Here is a 20,742-nt window from a genome sequence, read left to right on the forward strand (position 1 = left end):
CAGCTGTGGGATAACAGCAAACTATGTAATGGAAAACACACATACATGCAACACAACTCTCCGAGGATGAGTGAAACAATGATTCAAATGTGTGTGAAGTACTTTCTTTTTGAGTCTCTCGCAGACTTTAAAGGTTCAGGTAAATGGACATCTGGTCTGTATAAGGTTGCAACTCTGACGCTGACAGCAATGCTGTTGCTAAATGCTAATCCCTGCATGTCAACAGTGCTACATGCTGATGAGTAGCAGATATAATATTTTCCATTTTCACCATCTTAGTTTAGTGTGTTAGCATTCTAACATTTGCTGTTAGCACTTAACACAGTACAGATGAGCCTAATGGGCACCTCATTAGCTTTGCAGGTATTTGGTCATACACCATAGTATTGGACAAGTTAAAATTTTGACCTGCTGGTGGTGTGACATGAAAAGTCAAGATCATAATCTCCTCTGTAGAACATGGATATCTGTGCCAAATGTTGTGCCAATCCATCCAATGACTGTACAGATACTTAAAGTAAAAACCAAAAACTTCAACTTCATGGTAGCACTACGTAAAAAGTTGGGGGATCACCAAAGTCGGTAGGATTCATCCTCTGGGAAAAATGAATGTCTGTACAAAACTTCAATCCATCCAATAATTGTTATATTTCAGTCAGGACCAAAGTGGTGGAACAACAGCTACTCTTGGCTGAAACTGCTAACATTTAGTTAGATGTTTTTTTTTTGTTTTTTTTTTAGGTGGGCAGCATTTTAGGATAACACTGACTGGACAGGTTGACACGTCATGAAAAAGATCATTTTTATTTATGTCAATTTTATTTTCACTTTCTTTTAAACACAAATTTAATAAATAAAGCACATCTGATGGGGTACACCATGCAAACATTACTTCTACAACATAAAACATTTTTTTGAACCAACTCACTGATTTTCTGTTACACAAGTGGCTCACTCTGCTTACACGTGCTGTACATGATAGTAGCTCCATGACTTCCCATTAACTTTACCTGTACAAGAATGCACGGCATATTATTTATATATACCCATATACACATATGAATGAATGAATGGAGTAAACACAGTCTCTCGCGCTCTTTCAGTCAAATATCAGACAGTTTTCACACTAGGAAGAGTGAGTGGATGTCTACACGGGTGATGGGAAGAGTCAGAATGGTCCAAATGATGGAGATGAAAGTGTAGTTCTGAGAGCGAATTTAAGATAACGAGGAGGAAAGCACAAGATAGAGAAACATCTGGCCCTGGAAAGTGACTAGTAGAAGAATAAGTGAGTTCAGAGAAGCGTACATTTTCCTTCTTTGAATTGCTATTAATTTACAAAGTGAGATAACTACTTTCCTTGTATTTGTGGTTTTTTTCATCTCACCCCTGACAGAAGCCTAAGATCTTAATGTTGATTTAAATACAAGATGAAGAGAGGAGAAGTGGATGAGTACAAGTGGGTCTGTGCTGTGTCACCACAGGTACATAAATAAATAAGAACCTGTCGTGCCAAAAATGACATAAAAACCTGGTGGGAACACATGACGATGACCTGCCTGATACTGTGTGACCGGACCGAACTCGGACTAGATCAAGACACACGCTCAGGCGCAAGGTAGAGAAGTGAAGTGCATCAACTGACAGATACTGTAATAAACTTTCAAATTCGAATAAAATGTAAGTCTAATTTGGTTGATCATATATTTAGAACCGTTATTATAATAAATGGCAATGATTTTTACCTAATGTTAACTATTAATGCATTAAATGCTAATAACTACAGATAATGTAATACATTGCATGTTGGAATGCATTAAGTTAAAAAAACTGCAGCACTTAATGTAATAATGTGTCTAAATTATCCAGAAGCACGCTTATGCCTTATTACATTTTCAACTTATTAAGAGGGACATTTTAATATATTTTGAGCAATTTGTAAAATTATCTGTCAGTTGAAACATAGAAAGTGGAGACGAAATTTAAATGTACATAAAGACCTATGTGATAATGGAAAAGCACACATTAAACACAAACGAAGACAGAAACAAAGGGTGAGTTAGAGGTATGACCAGGGGCATTATGTGAATTTGGCAGGCGCATCTAAATGGAACACAGTATTTGTCTGATAAACCCCAATAGAGCAAAATAATAAGAAATAAATCTATGTATAATATTCTTTCCAACAGCTGTTTCAGAGTTGATCCTGTTGGTGATCCAAGGGAGAGTGTTGAAGCTGAATATTGAATTAAGATTAGAGAATTAAGGTGAGAACATCTGCTGAAACTGCACACAGTCTCATTAAAGGTACAGTTCATGTACATTAAATGTAGAATGCAGCTGCAGCTGGGAGGGATAACATAAGTGCTCTGGATCCTAAGTGCAACTAAAAAGACCTGATGTTAAATAGAGGCAAATTTTAACAGAGTTAGGGTAACATGGCATATTTTAGGAGCACCAAGCGAGACAAAGGTATGAAATTCAAGGCTTTTTACACCCATCGGGAACAGTGCCGATGGTGTCTCTCTGTACACACACACACACACTTGTATGATCATGTATACACAGACACCAACCAAAAAAACAAACAAAAAGCAAACAACTGAGGAGATAAACATGTACACAGTACTCATTTATTTAAAATGAGTGGTCAGATGTCTGACAATGCTGTGCGAGCTTCTCGTTTTCCTCCGGATCTGACTGTGTTTGGGCTCCTGTGCAGAAGTCCCCCTCTTGACATCGGGACAGTTTGCAAGAAGAAAAAAAAAGCAAAACATAAACATAAAAAAATAAAAATAGAAAATCCAAGAGAAAGCCTGAAAACTGTTCCTCCATCTTATCCTTCTGGTCCATCTTTCACTGTTCAAGGGGGACAAGGAGCCAAGCCGTGGGTATTAAAATCAGGCGGGTGGTGGGGCAGGGCCAGGGGGTGATGATGGTCATATACAGATTTAGTTATCTTTGTTCAGTGCATTTCTCTGCTGTGATCCATAAATTTACTTTCAGTGGTTCTGTAAAGAAAAAAGGGAGGAGGAACAACAGATCAGATAAAACACTGCACGCATTGAGTCACGTTAGTTTGTAGATGTTTGCTGCACCACTGACTATCGCTACGGTGCAGGTAACTGGTAAGATTTACGATACAGAGACAAATACCTGCTTCTCTTATTTCTCCTTGTGAAGAGCTTCTATGAAGGCTTCAAGTTTCTCCTGGATCTCACGAACTTTCTCTGCAAGGAAGCACACAAAGAAAGAAACAATAAATACACAAATATTGATACAAAAAAAAACAATCCTAGAGCTGAAATCATGTCAACAGATAATTCATCTGCAAGATTTCCAATTGATTAAGTCGTTTTCAAGAAAAGAACATGCCAAGAACTCAACAAGATTTGCTGCCTTTCTTTGTTTGTGTAAACTTCAAATTTTCTGGACTGTTGGACAAACGGGAAAAAGAAAAAAAAAAAAAATCTTGGGCTCTGGGAAAAGTGAGCGAGGGAAATGAAATGTCAGGAAACAAACTAAATCAAGTGACAGGATGTGTACCTGGTTATAAATCTGTTGTCTGTATACAGAGTAAATATTCAACAAAATTGTCATCCCTGCAGTGTATTTCTGCAGGTAGAAATTCTCTCACATTTTTCTCCAAAACACCAGATGGTCCCCTCTGACAGTGACAACCGAACCTCAAGGCAGACCTCCTTCACACACATGTGATGATGAAGGCTTGTATACCCTTTCCCAGTTAGCATAGACCGCATCAAAGCTCCCACCCTCCCCTTTTTCATGGTATGTACCTCCCGGGCACATTGCTAATGGACAGAAGGAGATACCATAACAACAACATTTCACATGAAAGAGGGAAATCTACTGGAAAAACAGTCAGTCACTTCTTTTCATGATTACACTTCTATTGTCCGGAGACCGCATAAGACGAGCAATCCTTCCACCCGACATGTACTGTCACACGAGATGAGCGAGCCATCTAAAGCAGTCTTAATCGCTGATTAAACAGTGGCTGAAGGAAGTCTGTGGGCCAACTCGGAGAAAAGGAAGCCACGGCTCGCAATGCCAGCTGCACCTCCAGGCCTGGCTGGCTCTCAGCTTCCCTGTCACCCTTTGCTAATCTGTCTGGATCTCCCCCAAGCACAAACTCAAACACCAGCTCTGAAGAACAAACTAGCAATGCTCTATCTTGATCAATCAGCCACACGAGATCCATAGGCAACCTATTGTCGATTGTTTTCCTATGAGAAGGCCCTATGAAAACACAGCTTTAAAAAAAAAAAAGACTTGTGTGTCAGGGGAGATAAATTATTACGGTTTGGACCTCAGAGCAACACTGTCCATTCCAAGTGTCCATTTCAGGTCGGCACAAAGGTGATAACTACGTGCGTGCTTTAGAGTGAAACTAAATATCGTACTCAGGGGGGCTTGTGTGCAGCCCCTTTGATGGGAGCACGGCCGCTGAGGTATCCTTTTCCTGATGGATGAAAAGCACACGGTTGTTAGGAGAGATGCAGGCACACCCCCACACATGTCCTGAAACACTAGCAGAGCTGAGAAGTGCTGGATAACATGAGAAGAGCCGACACACACACATACACACACTGGTTGGCAGAACTGAGAAAAGCTGATTGACAGACAGAAACGTTCGACCCTGAAAGACACACAGACACAACCACCCCAAAGTCCTGAATACACAGCAAGAGCTGTACAGTCATGCCACCTCCGCTTCTTTTCACCTTCCTACACACACTCACCGCTGGCAGGTGGCAAAAAAAGGAAAAAAAAGAAAATTCCCCGGCCTTTGATACTCTTAACACACTCAGGCAAAATGGCAGGGCGTTAGGAGGAGATTACAACACCTAATGGAGGCATTAAAGGGGCCTGTAGTGGGGCACGCTGACAAGTCACTGCAGCAGGTGTGGGGTTGAATGAAACATAACCCTGAGTTACGCCATTCCAGCACGCAGCCCACCGCAGGGCACAGCTCAAAGGCAACTGACAAAGTAAGCCGCGTGGGCTGTGTGCCCTGACCACAGGACAACATGACTCAATCCAAGCCAATCAGAGCAGGATTACCAACATCTGTCCGACCTGATGAAAAAAGAGAGTGGAGGTGGCGTTTTGGTTGGTGTAAGGGAAGGAGGGCACTGACTGTCAGATCATCAAAACATGGGAAATCCCCTGGCTCAAGCTTCAAAGCTTAACTGGGTTTAGATGTGGCTGACGATAAGGTGCTCTGTGGAGCCTCGGTGTTTCAAACGCAGACTGCTTAACTAGGGTCAAACATTGAGGATCCTGCCAACAGTCGGGCAGAGACGGCAGGCTCTGCTAGATTACTGAGGGTAGCGGTGGTCTAAAAGTTAGATTAGGAGGGCTTGTGACTAGAAGAGATGCAGGTTTGAATCCTCGGATCGGCTTCTGAGGAGGTTGAAAATCATTCTTCTGCTCAACACCTGCTGTTGAGGAAACGGAAAACCCATCATTGATCCTGTGCTTCAGAGGAGCGAAGCGCAAAACTATCTTTGTACAGGACACCTCATGTATGGTCAAATCAAGTCAATTTTATTTATATAGTTAAAAACAAACAAACAAACAAAGGCTTCAGATGACCTTATACCCTCAATTTGGTGAAGAAGAGCTCGTAACAAACTAAACAGATGTCGTACACACAGGAGGTAGTGAAATTACAATTTGGATAATCAGACTGACGATATTATGTAAATCAAGTAAAAATATATTCAACAGGCTGTAAAAACAACACTGACTTATCACCTTTTAAAGGATTTGGCTGGTGATTTTCTATATTTTTCTTACTGTCAACAAATGTCATGTGCAGAGCCAAACTAACAATGAATTAATCTACTTAAAAGTATTGTGAATGTATCCAAAGCCTGATATATTGTATTCCTCTGTGCCTTAGACCTCCGTTGTTGTCCAAGAACAGTTTTAACTCTTTAGAGCTGTTTCTAAACAAGTTACGGTAACCACCTTTTCATGGATGACGAACATGTCAGCCAGTGCAGCGGTCCTCAAGGATGTGTTTTTAATAGTTTTTGGACAACAGAGGTCTACGGCACAGAGGGATATGATATATCAGGCTTTGGACACATGCACGATAGTTAAAAGGAGGATGAGTTCATTGCTGGATTAGCTCTGCACGTGAGAGTTGTTGACAGTAAGACTGATATAGAAAAGTTGCCACAAACTTGCTTGTTTACACATCCAGCATATTCTGAGCAACATTCATTTCTCCTCCACCGACTCCTGAGGAAGGTATATCTGACTGTTAAACTGCCGAAGAGTTTCAAGCATAGTGTGGAAGAATTTTGAGTGTGAATCTGAGAAGATGTCGAGCAGCTTTCAGATGACCACAAACGCTGGTAGGAGCTGGCCCACAAAACCTCCTCGGTCCTCTTTGTGTGTCACAATGTTGATAAAATGCCCAGCCATCTATCCTGATTGCTTTATCCTGGCTAGCTGCACAACCAGAGTTCCACCATGACGTTTTTCGGGATAAGATGGCATAGATCAGAACAGCTAAATCCATTACCCGCTCCCTTACAGCGGGATGCTTAATGACTTTAAAATGAGCCCTCAGCAGCTTTCAGGAGCCCAGGAGGCCACGGGTGATGGTGAATGGCGTCTTTTAGAAAAGCCAATATTCTGTGGATAAAAACTGTGAGAAACTGATATTTATTTCCCCGGCACCATCTGTTTGCCACCAGCGAGAGGAAGAAAAGACCACAACAAGGCTTTCTTTTCACCGTCCTGTGGAAATGCAACAAAAAAACAGTGGACAGAGTCACCACTGCCTGTTCCTTATGAGCAGTGGGAGTAGCGATCTAAAACTCCATTTAGACTCCTGTTTACCTAAGAGATGAGCTGCAAAACACAGTCATTCAACCGCTCACCCCTTTATCTGGTCATGAATATTCCCATAATCCTCTGGCCTCTATCCCAGAGGCCCCTTCTTTAAAATGCTGGGTGTTGTGTGAGTTGCAGAGGGTGGAGGGACTCTCGCCCGTTGAGAGAAAGAGAGGAAAGCCTTTCCCCCCAATCCCCTCTTTCAAGGCCTTCTCTCGGCTGATCTCCACATGAAATGATATCTCATTCACTCTCACTCTGTAGAGTCCCCTAAGCCTGCTGCGGCCGAAACGCTGGCAGAAGGAGAGCTGAGCCAGAAAGCCTTTAATTGACCTGTAATTAGACTGTGAAACTGCACGGCCCTGCTGGACAAGTAGCCAACACAGAGGAGAGAAAAAGATGAGAGGGAGAGGACAGGGAGGCCCGCAACTTACTGCGAGCCAGAGAAAATAAACTAATCCTCTTCCTATGGGAGATGGCCACTCTTCTTCGCTGGATGTGAAAGGGAAGCGTTAAGAAAAGGTGGTTGTTATGAAAAAGTGGCAACAGAGAGATTTCAACAGATGAAGTGTGGCGCCAAGGTTGAGGCTACTTTAGCGTACGGCTCTGAAGTTTTTCTACCGACAACAGAGCAGCAGTTCACAGCGTGGTCACTAGAGAAAAAGTATTTGGTTCCTGTCCCAACCTGTCATCGTTTATGAAGAAACTTTTTATATCTTGTGACTGCCAAGGTCACAGTGTAGGTGGGGACTCTGAACAGTTGAATGCTCTGCTGTTTCCTTCTTTGAAAGCCGATCTCTTAATGTAACAAACAGAAAAGCCTTTTTTTCCCTCGGCATGCTGCTTGATTTGTCACTAAACCTGGATTGTCACACTATAAAAAGTGGGCCATGAGAGACATGGACACAGGGAGAGCGGGGATGTCAGCGGCCCAAACGCCGTGTCAGTGACAGAGCAATGAATCAGCCCCGTGCGCTCGCAGCTCTTATTTAGAAAACAGATGCCTGGGAGAGACAGCCCAACCTGGGGAGAGACATGCGTAGGTCTGAACAGGTCAAAGCTTGGGGTCAGCCAGAGGGCAGACTAAACAAAAACAGCAAAATGCAGGGAAAAATCCTTTGAAAGCACCAGGTGATGACTGTTTTTAGTCTCTATGGTGCAGGTTTTATTGACAAGCATTGCTTGTGCCTTTGAAGGGCCAGACATAAAAGATTTTTAGTGCAGGGGGTTGTAAAGATGGAGTTAGCGGGTGACAAAATTTGGGAGATTGTGGATTTAGCTCTGGGCTTCATGGGTTTAACTGATAGAACAGATACTAATACAACAGAAGGAGAAAGTCTAACTGGAATTTTTCATCCAAACACAGCAGTAAACTGTCACCATTACTTCCTTTCTTTAAAACGAACAGGTCTTAGACAGTAAGTCTGCTTATGACTCATGGTGTAAATCAGAGCTGGTCAGAGGTCTTAAGTTTTTCAAGACTCACCTTTTGCACTCAAATGGAGCTCTGTGCTGAGGCTAAGTGGCAATCAATCATCAGTAGCCACATGGGCCTGGGGATGTGAGGATGACAAGCCTGGTTTTAACAGAGATCCTGTTATAATCCCTAAGAGAAACTCCCCTCTGCTGAATCAGCCACAGGTGTGAGCAAAAGCAAGGAAACATGCTCACCCCCAAGTTTACAAATACTAGATTCACACACAGCTGCATATCAACAGGTGCCACGCGCAGGAATCTTGCAGCCATGAAAATGGAGATACAAACCCAACCTCGCTGATATCAAGACCTAAATGTAAAGAATCAGTTTTTAATCAATTTGTCTCAGTCCCTTCTTACCACAGCGCTGAGCCCCAAACCATCCGATCAAATAAGACAACAGAGATAAAACTGTCCAGCTCTCCTTTTCGCCCCCTCGGGGGAATACATGTCTCCAGCTGCTCTGGACCCCACACACCTTCACATTTACATAACTCTGAGAAGACAGCAAACGCACCTGGAATTCCTTTGAGCCTCCAGAAAAAAGCCTGTTCGGGCCCAAAGGCTGGACTACAGGTGTTTTACTTGCAAATACAAGGCTGAGAAGATGAGAGAGAATTTCATCGTCATAGAGACGGGCGAGATGCAATAAATTATACCAGCTGGGATAATGGCACACTCTTTAAGACTGTCTCTCCTCAAAGGCATTCATGCTGTTACAGTCGGTTGAACACACAAAAAGTGACACAGGTATTTTGATTCTTAAAAATTTGCGGATCTAAATTAAATTCATACCTAAGAACGAAATCCTTAAAAACAGATGCATACTTACACAAACAGTACAAGAGAGCCTGCATTACATTTTGAGATTTCCAGCACCTAAGGACTTGATTTTGTTATATTTATTAGTATGACTGGGTCATTTTGCTGCAACAAGTCCAGAGCAAGTCTGTGCATCACCCACACAATGGTATGAGGGAAAAACATTTTATATTTTTGCCCTTCTTAAAAATGACAACAAAAGGCAACAAATTGAATCCATCTAAACATCAGACTTTGAACTGCTTCATATGTCATTCCCACATATTTTGAATATTTTTCCTAATGAGACAAAATTAATTTAAAAGGGTGCATTTTTTCAACAATCTTGCAGGGAAGGAGTGTATGGTTTTCCTATTACTTCATCCCAAGCAGCACCTGATGTCAGATCTTTGTGTGTGTGTGTGTGAGAGAATGACAAGAGGATCAGTGGGAATGGGTCTCTGGTGGCCAAACTGCGCTGGAAAGCCTTGCTACAGTTCCCTTCCCATCACACACCACCTTCTCTTTCCTTTTTTCCCACACTTGCTGTCTCTCTCGCTCTCTAAGGAGATTAAAAGATGACTCTACATCCTCCTTCATATTTTTATTTCCTCATCACCACTTCCCTCATCGCCTCTTGATTGGTTGTCATCTAGAATACACAGCTCATTTTTCTGGTTTTCATAGTCTACTACGAGTTTCTTTCCCGTGTTTGCGCCTACATGCTGTCTTTCAGTTTACTTTATCTGATTGTAGATTGTGTTACAGCATCAGTGCATCACAACTGGTCATGAGAAATGTCATCTTAATTTTAAAGTATCCTTTCAGTGTTAACTAGCCATGTCCAAATCAAGACTTTTTGGCCCAGATCCTGAACAGAGTACTTCAGTATTGAGTATCTGCCAATACTGAGTCTGATTGGATGCTTTTATTTTCCTAAATGTAGATTAAATCTGTATCCGACACAATTGGGAGAAACGGATGTTACCTGATCAGCTAGATTGTTTTATTAGAGAAGACGTATCACTCACAATTGTACTGGTGTTACAGGGTGGAGTTTCTTCCCTCACAAATGATCTTTGGCCGAATACCAGCTTGCAGAGAGCTAACGAACCTGACCTGATCAGTTAGGGGCAGGAAGCCTGCTGTAGTAGACGAGATATGATGAGAAAATTGTCTTTCATACTCTATTAACCTCGTTCTTCACTAATCTAATAGGGGACACTCAACACAAAGAAAACTGTCACAAAAATGTTTACATTTCTAAATCCTTACAGATGATAATTGAGGATAATTAAGCTGTTTAAGTGTGGAATAGAGAAGCGGTGTTAGTTTTTTAGAAGTCGCTTTCACACAACATTAACCCGACAAGATTGGATAAAACACAGGAGGAGCAGCTTTATCTTTGCCAGCATTATGACAACTGTGGATTTACTGTTTGTATACTTGATGCTCCCATGAAGAAAATGGATCATTTGGCAGCAACTCTGCCGCCTGAGGTTTACTCCTCCGTGGGAAAAAACAAACTTGGACTGTAATACTACTAAGCCTCACAGAGCCACACTCACACACCATACTGCTAAACTAATGTCTATTTAATTCAGAGGCAATGAAGATTGTGGTCAGGAAGAGTGAGAGTGAATATTATAGAAAGAGCAAGAAAGGTGGATATAAGGCTAAGAGTGGACAGCCATGCTAAAGACTCTGTGAGGTTGCTCTTAGACACAGTGGTGCTTTCAGCATGCTAACATGCTGATGTTAAGGAGGTACACTGTCCACCTTGTTCACCATCTTAGTTTATCATGTTAGCATGCTAACTTTGGCTAATTAGCACAAAACACAAACAATTACTGAGGCTGATGGGAATGTCATTAGTTTTGCAGATATCTGATCAAAGTAATGAACAACAGTTTGACCTGATGGTGACGCTATCTGAAAAGACATGGTATCGCCAAAGTTTTTATATGTTATCCTGAGGGGGGCATGAGTGTCTGTACCAAATTTCAAGGCACTCCATCCGACAGATGTTGAGATATTTTACTAAAAAACATAAATGTCAACCTCAAAGGTCAGGGGATCACCAATAATGATTCACTGTCTGGGAATGTCTGTACTGAATTTCATAGAAATCTATCCACTTGTTGAGATGTTTCAGTCTGGAAGTGGTGGACCAACCAACCATTGCCATCCCTAGAGCCATGCCACCAGCATGGCTTAAAGCAGCAAAAGAAAAAAACAGGAGCCGAGGAATGAGGGGCTAAGAAGCAAGACAATGCAAGAGAGGCGAGAAAAGTAGAATAAGACAAGTGTGGATGGAGAAACAAAACAACAGAGGATGAAATGAAGAAACAGTATATGTAAGGGCAACAGCCCCCAACAAAACAAAGAGCAGACAGCCTGCCTACTATCAAACCGTGGCACTAAGCACAAAACTTCCCCAACGTTCCAAAAGGCAGGAACCATGTCTCAGGGACTAACATCTAGTAGCAATGTTAAGAAGCCAGCTTTCTGTATTCACTCAAATTGTATGTCAACACAGACAATTAGCTGTCTGAAACCTATTCTGTCATAAAAAAAACATGTTTGGCTATACTCAAACACAAAATAAGTGATCACAGAGAGTCAGGGCAGATGATTAACCTGATATCGAGCTGAGAAAATTATGCTCAGGATGCCTGGGAGGACAGACTGCATTTCTGATTTGTAAACAAGCTGTACAGTACAATGAAACTGAAATAACTCAAACAGAATAACTATTGTTTCAAATCTTGCGGCTATTAAAACAAAAAAAAAAAAACATGATTATCGAGGCACAAAACTCGAGTGGCACAGCCAACTATAAGATATGTGCAAGAGCAGACACAACTTGCTGATAGCTTCTGCTGCTCTCCTCCCTGAACGCAGGCACATGTGCACACAACACCTTAAGACGATACGTCATCCCTTACAGCAGAAGAGAACAGAGGAGCACTTCTCATTGAGCGCCCACTAATCACACTGGAGGTAGCTGCTCAAAAGGAGGAGGAGGGGGGGGGGGGGCGGGGGAGGAGATGAAAGGAAACGAAGTGAGCGTGAGGCTGAGAGGGCATTCCGGTGAGCAAGCCCAGACAACCAGAGCCTTATTGTATTCTGCTTCCACAAAAGGAAGAGGAGAAAGTGACTGCGTGCGCAAACATGCGAACACTTAACACATTATCACTGTTCTTAAGCGCACCAACTGTTGACAACTTAAATACTTTAACCCTCAAATACCCTTCATATAAAAAGTTGAAATCCATAATTTTCCACATCATCATCAGTGGCAAAAAGCCTACAGTTAAGACAGCAAACTTGTTGTACGAGGGTGTTTGGTAGCCAGCTGTTCATACCAGCCGTCCCAAAACATGGAAAATGTGCCAGCAAGTAAGGTGTGATGCTAATTAAGTGCAATTTTGGTGTCTGAAAATGAAAACAATGTATAATGATTTACTTCTAGTGCGCTACAGGGAAACTTACACCTTTCTCAACCTTCACCCTAAATAAAATGACTAAAACACATCTTTGAGTGGACAATACTATTCATGTTGTTGATCGTGTTCAATTAGCTATTGAGAAATTTCAGCTGTCCTACGCTGAAAGATGCTCTTATTAGCCTTTAATTATCACTTAGTGTATTGGGGGGAAAAACATGTTTAAGACCCTCAGATATAGTTTACAATAATTATCATAATCTCTTTTGTGATCAGGTTGTGATCAGGTTTAATATGATTGTAGAACATAAATACTTTGGCATCGAGCTCATTGAGAAACTCGATGAGAAATGATTTCACGAATGGGGTTTTATGGTTACTGTGGCAGTTAATGTAATAATCTAAAAAAATCAAAATAATCGACCCTGGTTTATTTGATCCAAAACACTAAACTAGGCCTTTGCAGAACCGAGAAACGGCTACTTGCCACACACACATAAACACACACTCCGTCTCTCACAACATCTGTCTCATGACCAAGTTGACAAGGTTTTAATCTCAAGTTAACACAGAAGAGAAGAGCTGAAGTAAGAAACATAGTGTGTTGCCAGTGCACTGAACACATACTCTTCATCAATTTGACAAGTCAGATCAACAGCTACCAAGAGGGGAGTGACAGCCAAGAACCATTTCTTCCCCCTTCAGGAGCGGCCAATTCATGTGACAGAAGAGTAAAGGTGGATGACTGTTAGTCACTGCTGACAGAGAAATAAGAATATTGTATGCACACACCATCAGGGTAATGCAGTTTTAACTCAAAACTAATACTGTGGGAATACAAAAATGGTTAGGCATGTCATAAGTGCCATAATTTAAAGTTAACATAACCAATAAATCCCACCAACAGCTTCTTCAAAAAAACGGGGTCTATACACCACAAATGACAGATGTCCCATATGAAATATCTTGCCGACACAAAAGTTGCTGGAAAATGGTGCAGTCATGATTTATATCCACAAGTGTTACATCTCTAGAAGCTCACAATATTAAACATGATATCTAACACTTCATAATGGAGTAGTAATTCTGGAAACCCTCCGGTATAGTGCACTTTCCAAAATCCGGCACCACAGTACTTTTTCCAGTACAACACACACACACAAAACACAATTTCTATGAGGGGCAATGAAGCAGCCAAGCAACATCCCAGTGGTCTCTTAAGAGGCCTGTGCTTGCACATTAGGCCTGGGCTTTGCTCCAGAGACGGCACTGTGCCATACAGCTGGTCTCGCACACGCTGACACAGACACACACACATACACGCGCGCGCACACACACATACATACACACACACACACACACACCTCTTTGCAATGTACATTGTGCCACTGATTAGCGCTGCTTTCACACTCTCATTCGTTGACGCACACACCTGACCTGTATTTGTAACCTGAGCAATGCTGGGCCTGTCTGCGAGTAGGGGCAAATAGAGCTTAACAGCAGACTGCCCCTGGGAGCACATTTCTGCCTTTGTTAAGTGTGTTTATCCTTTCTCCCGTCTCCTATCTCTTCCTATTTTACCTCATGTGCTCATAGGAGAGGCTGCCAGGTTAAGGTGAGGTCTGTTCTCTACTTTCCCTCTTGTTCTCTCTCCCCCTCTGTCATGGGACAGTAAAGGAAGAGAGGGATAGGGTCAACTGGACAGGATTTTGACAGTGAAAACAGTGACAGAGAGACTTAAACCGATGGAGAGGGAGAAAGAAAGCTTGCTGGATCAAGTAGCCTGTGCTATTAGCTGGCTGACCTGTGGGTCAGGTCGTAGTTTGGGCCTGAGGCGATCTGACCTGCTGTCTTTAAACAGTGTGGAAAATGAGGGGAGGGAACAACAGCTCTGAGGGAAGATGATTTTATAATGCATTCAGTGAGGTTGCTAGACAGATAGACAGGAGAATTGCATGACTGGAAAGAAGTGTGTGTGGCTCCTATCAAGTGTTTCTACTGCTAATTTGAATAACCATACTGACACATAAAAATGAATAAGAGGATAATAATAATAACAGTAATAACAGGTTGGCGTTGATGTTGCAAAGACACTCACTTTAACTGCAATGCCACACGTTCAATGCCTGCCAACAGCTGAAATGTCTTTTAGTAAAACAAAATAACTGGCTGATGTATTTGTCCAATAAACTGTGTGTCTTGACCAAGTCAGATTCCAAGTCAAAGTCATTAAAGCTAGCCTCTGGGAACTGCAGCGTCATCATGCAGTAACTGGACATGCCAATGCATAACTGGATGAGGCTACAAACTTGCAACCGGACTTTTAAAGAACCACTAGTGAAATGTTTTTGCAGACTTTTTGGTTTTGCTCTAAGTAAGTTCACTCACTCTGCTTTGAAGCGTGTCACCGAGTCAGCCCATCAGCCATGCAGTTCAGTCTAGACTGATGGACCCACATACCCACACAGGCTGCATTACACAGAAAGCCCTGCGTAAAGTGTCAGACAGCTAATGACCCAGATCCTCCACTCACCCACTTACTCAAGCTGACAGATTGATAAAGCCAAAACTCTGGAACACAAATTTTCTCGGTAGGGGAAAAAGAAAATTCTGACATCACCGTAAAATTAGAGCTAAGTGATAGTGTGCTTTTTTGACATCCTGAAGCTGAGCCATGTGGCTCTGTCGCTTGTACCGTCTCGCTAATAGCTTCAAGAAGTTCTTGTAATGAGGAAAAATATATATATCTTTAATTATATGATAATGAAAGTGACTGAAAACTGAGATTTAACAGCCAGTAAAGGTCTAAAAGTTTCCCGTTTTCTGTGAAAGAGTATGTGTGTGTGCACAGGTGTGTTTCTATCCTATAGATCACATGACAGATTCCAACCACATTCCCACATCTACCGCTGCATAGGTGTTGGGTGGTGGGAAGTGGGAACGTCATGCCTGTTTGGGAAAGTTTGGGATCGACTTGCCTTATGGGATTTGCAAGGCCAGGCAGGTCTGGGCATTCCTAACTGTGTGTGGAGTGGAGAGAGGACTGTGTGTGTGTGTGTGTGTGTTCCCTCTCCTCTCCCCTAGGCTGGTGTCAGAAAGCCTAAATCCACTGAAGAGGAAGTGAAGCCAGTCAACTGTTAACTCTACCTGGCAAAAAAGGCAGGCTGTGTGTGTGTGTGTGTGTGTTTGATCAGTTTTCTATGCATCTTTCCATGTAGTTTGACTGTGCCTACATGTACTGGTGTACTTGGTGTGAGCTTGTGTAACAGTGCATCCACTGTTACACAAGCTACTCTGAATGTTTGTGTACTTAAATGCCCTCTAAAATATGTATCCTGTTCTTATATGATACGAATGGATGCGTGTATGTGTGTGTGTTTACACTGGTAGTAATGGAGGGAAAAAGTCAATGAAAGGGTGTGTGTGTTTTCTTAAGGCGATAACCAATTCTTGGTCAAGTCAACCAAACCAAACAGACATAGAGATAACCCAACCACACAAAGTCTGGCCTCATTCACCTGTGGGCTTTTATAACACGAGTCCCCTATCAGGATGTCAGGAAGCCCAGATTAAGAAGGGAAACAATAGGGATTGTGTGCTTGTGTAAGGGTTTAAATAAATGTGGAAGAGTCTTAGAGGGTTCATGTCTGAGTGTGTGAGGCCATAGCAACACCCATCAATTACAGTTAGTACATAAAAGCCAAGAATATCTGGCAGCAGGCGGTAGACAGCAGGATGAGATCTCCACGGGCCAGAGGGCAAAGCAACGACAACTGAATCCTGTCACTGTCACTACATAGCCATAGTCACAAATGTGGCTGTAGGGCTGGGGTATCTGTAAGTTGCAAAAACTCCTACTTAAACTGATCTTTTAAATTGGATTTAAGGTCAGTTTAAAATACGACGACTATGGCTAAGAATAGCTGATGAAATGTCATTTTTGATAAAGACACAGATCTGCTTAGTTCTGTCTTTTTTCCAAGACACCCACTTAAAATTCTTTAAAACAAACAGCATTGGAGACAAATGGGATTGTCAAACCCCACTTGAAAAAAATCTTGTAGATGCAATTAAAACTGATAGGTTACAAAAAACATCAGCCTTAACAAATCAAAGGCTATTTAAGAAAATGACACATTAATGAATTGCATTTTCATTTATTACCTTTAATTGGTGTATTTAATTTCAATGTTCTTCAATTTTAATGTTTCTTTAAAGGCTACAATTTAGATAATGCGAGCGTTTTCAATCAGTTTTAGTGGTGTATGTGCAACGTCTATATTTGAGGTCGGGGTATTTACATGATGCTTCCCTGCGGATGTGCCTCTGTGGTTAAAGGAACTATGATTATGAGTGTGTTTGTGTATGTGTCATGCAGAGAGGAATGGCAGCACGCCTCTCCTGCTGCTTTGTGTATACAGACTTTGCTTAGCAAGCAAAGTTTTGCTGAATAAGACAACCGCTGGAGACAAGTCATCCCTCATTGTACTAGATATTAGGAGCTTTCAGCAAGCAGATAGGTAAATATTAGCAGATATGTTGGGCAACCCAAGAAAAGCATTTTTTTAAATTCTGAACTCCTGTACATTTATTTATTCTGAATATGATGTGCAAATACACATTTGCACATAAACAACAGCCGATGTGCACACACACATTTCACACAGATGACGGTAGGTGGGAAAGGGGGAGATGGGTCACCTGTTTTTATTCACCACAGAAATTTGCTGGCTTTAATTCTGTACAAGCTGGGAAACTTTAGGCAACAAAGATTGTGGTACACAGTCCCAACAACTGTCAACAAATTGTTGCATAACTCTAGAAGCCAACAAAACAAGGCTATGATTACACTAGGTAGATTCCAGCTTAGTTGTGTGAATCTAAATCCATGGGTGCTGACCAGCAGTCTGTGTGCTTCAATCAACCTCCTGTGGTTAAATCAAGATTTAGATATCCATGGAAACTTCAGACAATATACACAGGTCTGGTCATGTCAGTGGTGGCTCAGTCCAAGACATGACTAATAGTCAACAACTAGGGGGTTGTTGGTGGTGTGTTTGTGCCAAAAACATAGAAGTCCTCATCCGTCTCTGGTTACCATTAACACCAGGCTCAAACTGAGACCAGAGCCATACTGGTGGTCTGACTCATCGAAGCCTCATCCCGCCCATATACACATCAAATGAGCATGCCAAGCATGTGCAATATCGTGTGCTTGGATCTGGTTCATGACCTTTGAAAACACAAAGATTTTCCAAATTATGATTCATCTGCTTTGCACAACTGTACTACAATATTTTCTTAGAAATTCTAGAAAATAAAACTAAAAACATATGATTCCACCTATTTAGTTCCTAAAACCGTAACACCAATGCAACTTTAACATCACACACAACCAATGAAGGTTGGTAGCAGTCCCTTTTTGAAGGGGGGGGGGGGGGTGTCAGTCATTTGAAGTGGTGGATATCTGATTGATACTAAGAAGTATGAAGGAAGACCTGAGGCTCTGGAACATTTTAGATAGTGTTTTCCATTTTGAAGTGTCTTACAACATTTTACCAAGTTCAGAGAGATGCCATTTGGTAAAACCAAAGAGGGTGTCTTTGAATCCAAGTCTGGGCTTGTCTTTTAGGCATGTGGGCACTGCAAATTGTGCTGCGTTTAATCAGCAGGGTTGTGTTAACAGAGCTGGTAGATAGACCTGACAGGCAGACAGCCAGCACACTGCTGCTACCGACACACACACACACACACACACACACACACACACACACACACACACACACACACACACACACACACACACACACACACACACACACTTCTTCCTATACTATGTGCCAATTAAAGCTTCAGAACATATTGTAAAAACACAATTTTGAGTATATGAAGGATATCGTCACAAACATGTATGTCAAGTAAATGTGTAGTAGTCTCGAAGGGCCAGCCATATGTGCATAGTATACACATATGGGGGCAAGCATGGTGGGTTATGGTTTAAATGTGGTTGGGGACCATTAAAAGTGATAAACAATGTTTGACATTTTTACACCAATCCAACACCTTGTGGAACTGGTGCATATCAATGTACACAATGTTGCTGACAGTCTGGCAGCAATGATGCTTATTATATGAAGAACTGAGTGAGTGTCTGAGAGAACAGCAACAGTGAATCCCCCTTAAAATGAAGCTTAAAAAGCAGCTGGCTGTATCAGTCTGGTTCAGTAACTGAATAAATTCTGCTTCTTCCAGTTTAGTTAGTACTGTTTCCTTAAGCACCAGTGCCACCTACTGACAACTTTGAGATCTCCTATGATGGAAACATTTACCAATACAACATACTGAAAGTTGAGCCAAGCAAGCATATTTGAATGTTTGTGTCTTACTGAGATCCTCTGCCAGCTGGACTCGACGGCCAGTGATGAGCTGGGTCTTCTTCTCCATATCTTCTCCGAAGTCATCCAGCACCTCTTTCACATTTTTCTCCAACCGGCGCACTGAGAAGATGGATGCATGAAAACACACACACACACACACACACACACAAAACAAAGAAATCAATATCCAAGTCAAAAACAATACATTGGATTAGTTTCTCAATGCAGTGAATTATATGATCAACACCTTTGACCATCATTAAAATGGTTGAAAGAGAAATTGTCTATTTTCCCAATATAAGTTTTTGTATATACTGGTTGTAGGACTCGATGTCATAATTGAGGGGTTATCAATGACCTAGAAAACTGGTTATGGATCTTTGGCAACAAAGAACAGAGCTCAACAATAACTTTTGCTCAGTTGCCCTGTGCAAACAGATTTGGGCAACTTTCAACCACTTGTTTTGGTCTTGCTAACCTAAAGTGTAGAGTAGGAATTCCTGCAATAAACTGTTCATCACAGAATACAATGTTGACTGCTTGTCCCAACTGAATGAGAAGTAGAAATGTCAGGCAGGGCTGACAGGAGAGACTAAGTCCCCTTTTGAATTAAGTCTTCCATTAACTATAATTAAGTCCCCAATCCTTACCCTCGGTGTTGGTGAGCTGCTGTCGGAGAGTGTTAGCTGTGATGACCAGCATCCTCTGGATCCTCCAGAACAGTACTACATCATTGCACTCCAACTGGTGAAACATGCAGGCGCACAGTTTAGCTTTTCACATAGTGACCTTAAATGCAACTTAGAAGAAGGTGGAAAAGAAAGACAACTCAGGATAACTCATCCTATCTTTTTACCTCAGAGTCAACAAAGTGTCTCTGGTAGTAGTAGAAGCCTCTCCTGCAGAGGTTACAGTGGGACAACGCCTTCTGCAAGAAGTGTCGTCGATACAGCTGATGCCATGTGTCCTTGATCTGGGCCAGGTAAGGAAGTCAGTAATCCAGCAGTTAATGGGTGGACGACATAATAAAAAAAGGGCCAATGAAGCACAAATTTTGTACATGTTGCAGAGATGAAGAATTACATTTAAAAAAGTATTTTGATCTCACCAGTACAGGGTCAACTTCAACCCCTCGTCCCTCCAGGTTCTTCCGGACGGTGGTGACCTCGTCATTGGCCAAGTAGGCTGTGTGGTCTTCATGCAACTTCAGCAAGCGCTCCAGTTCATTTTTTGTTTCATTACGGATGTGCTACAAGGTCAAAGAAAAGTGAGTGAGCGCTGTCTTCATGGTGGTACTACTGGATTTATAATGTATAAATGCAAATAGTGCCTATAAAAAACTCTTACCTGTTCTGGTGTACGATTCTTCCAGTTCAGCCACCTCTGCTTCCAGTCTGGACCCACCATGTCTCTGATTACTGACTCAGCTGCAACATGGGAGGAGCACAAAAGAAAAAGACAAGGGATAAAGACAATACATATAGCATGTTATTTAGTACTAGCCACTTCTATACAAAGTATTTCACACAACCATAAATTCATAACTCCTGAGCATCCATGGCAGCATAGAAACAGAGCCTCTAACCCTGGCAGTGTAGCTGATAAACACATACTTGACACAACAGCACAGGAGATGTGTCTTTGTGACTTGTTTAACCATTTACCCCCAAAATTTGGTAGCCATAATATCATATGAAACCATGCTGATTAGGGAAGATGTGTCTGACTGTGATGTCTGGAGTAAATGTAGAATTTCATTCATAGTT

At 41.9% G+C, this 20,742-nt stretch overlaps 1 protein-coding gene across 5 annotated transcripts in view; it reads right to left on the reverse strand.

Moving 5' to 3' along the window:
- Positions 1 to 788: 788 nt before the first annotated feature.
- Positions 789 to 20,742, reverse strand: part of opa1 (OPA1 mitochondrial dynamin like GTPase) — a 37,860-nt gene continuing 17,906 nt past the window's right edge. For all 5 annotated transcript variants that reach the window (XM_044361114.1, XM_044361112.1, XM_044361111.1 and 2 more), the window contains 7 exons: positions 20,324 to 20,403; positions 20,085 to 20,225; positions 19,833 to 19,949; positions 19,627 to 19,720; positions 18,986 to 19,096; positions 3,157 to 3,230; positions 789 to 3,011 (listed from right to left, as the gene is read on the reverse strand). In XM_044361114.1, coding sequence (XP_044217049.1) covers positions 3,166 to 3,230; positions 18,986 to 19,096; positions 19,627 to 19,720; positions 19,833 to 19,949; positions 20,085 to 20,225; positions 20,324 to 20,403 — 608 coding nt within the window. In that variant the 3' untranslated portion in view covers positions 789 to 3,011; positions 3,157 to 3,165. The remainder of the gene's footprint in view (positions 3,012 to 3,156; positions 3,231 to 18,985; positions 19,097 to 19,626; positions 19,721 to 19,832; positions 19,950 to 20,084; positions 20,226 to 20,323; positions 20,404 to 20,742) is intronic.

This window comes from Thunnus albacares, chromosome 9, assembly GCF_914725855.1.
Source record: "Thunnus albacares chromosome 9, fThuAlb1.1, whole genome shotgun sequence".
NCBI classification, from domain to species: Eukaryota; Metazoa; Chordata; class Actinopteri; order Scombriformes; family Scombridae; genus Thunnus; species Thunnus albacares.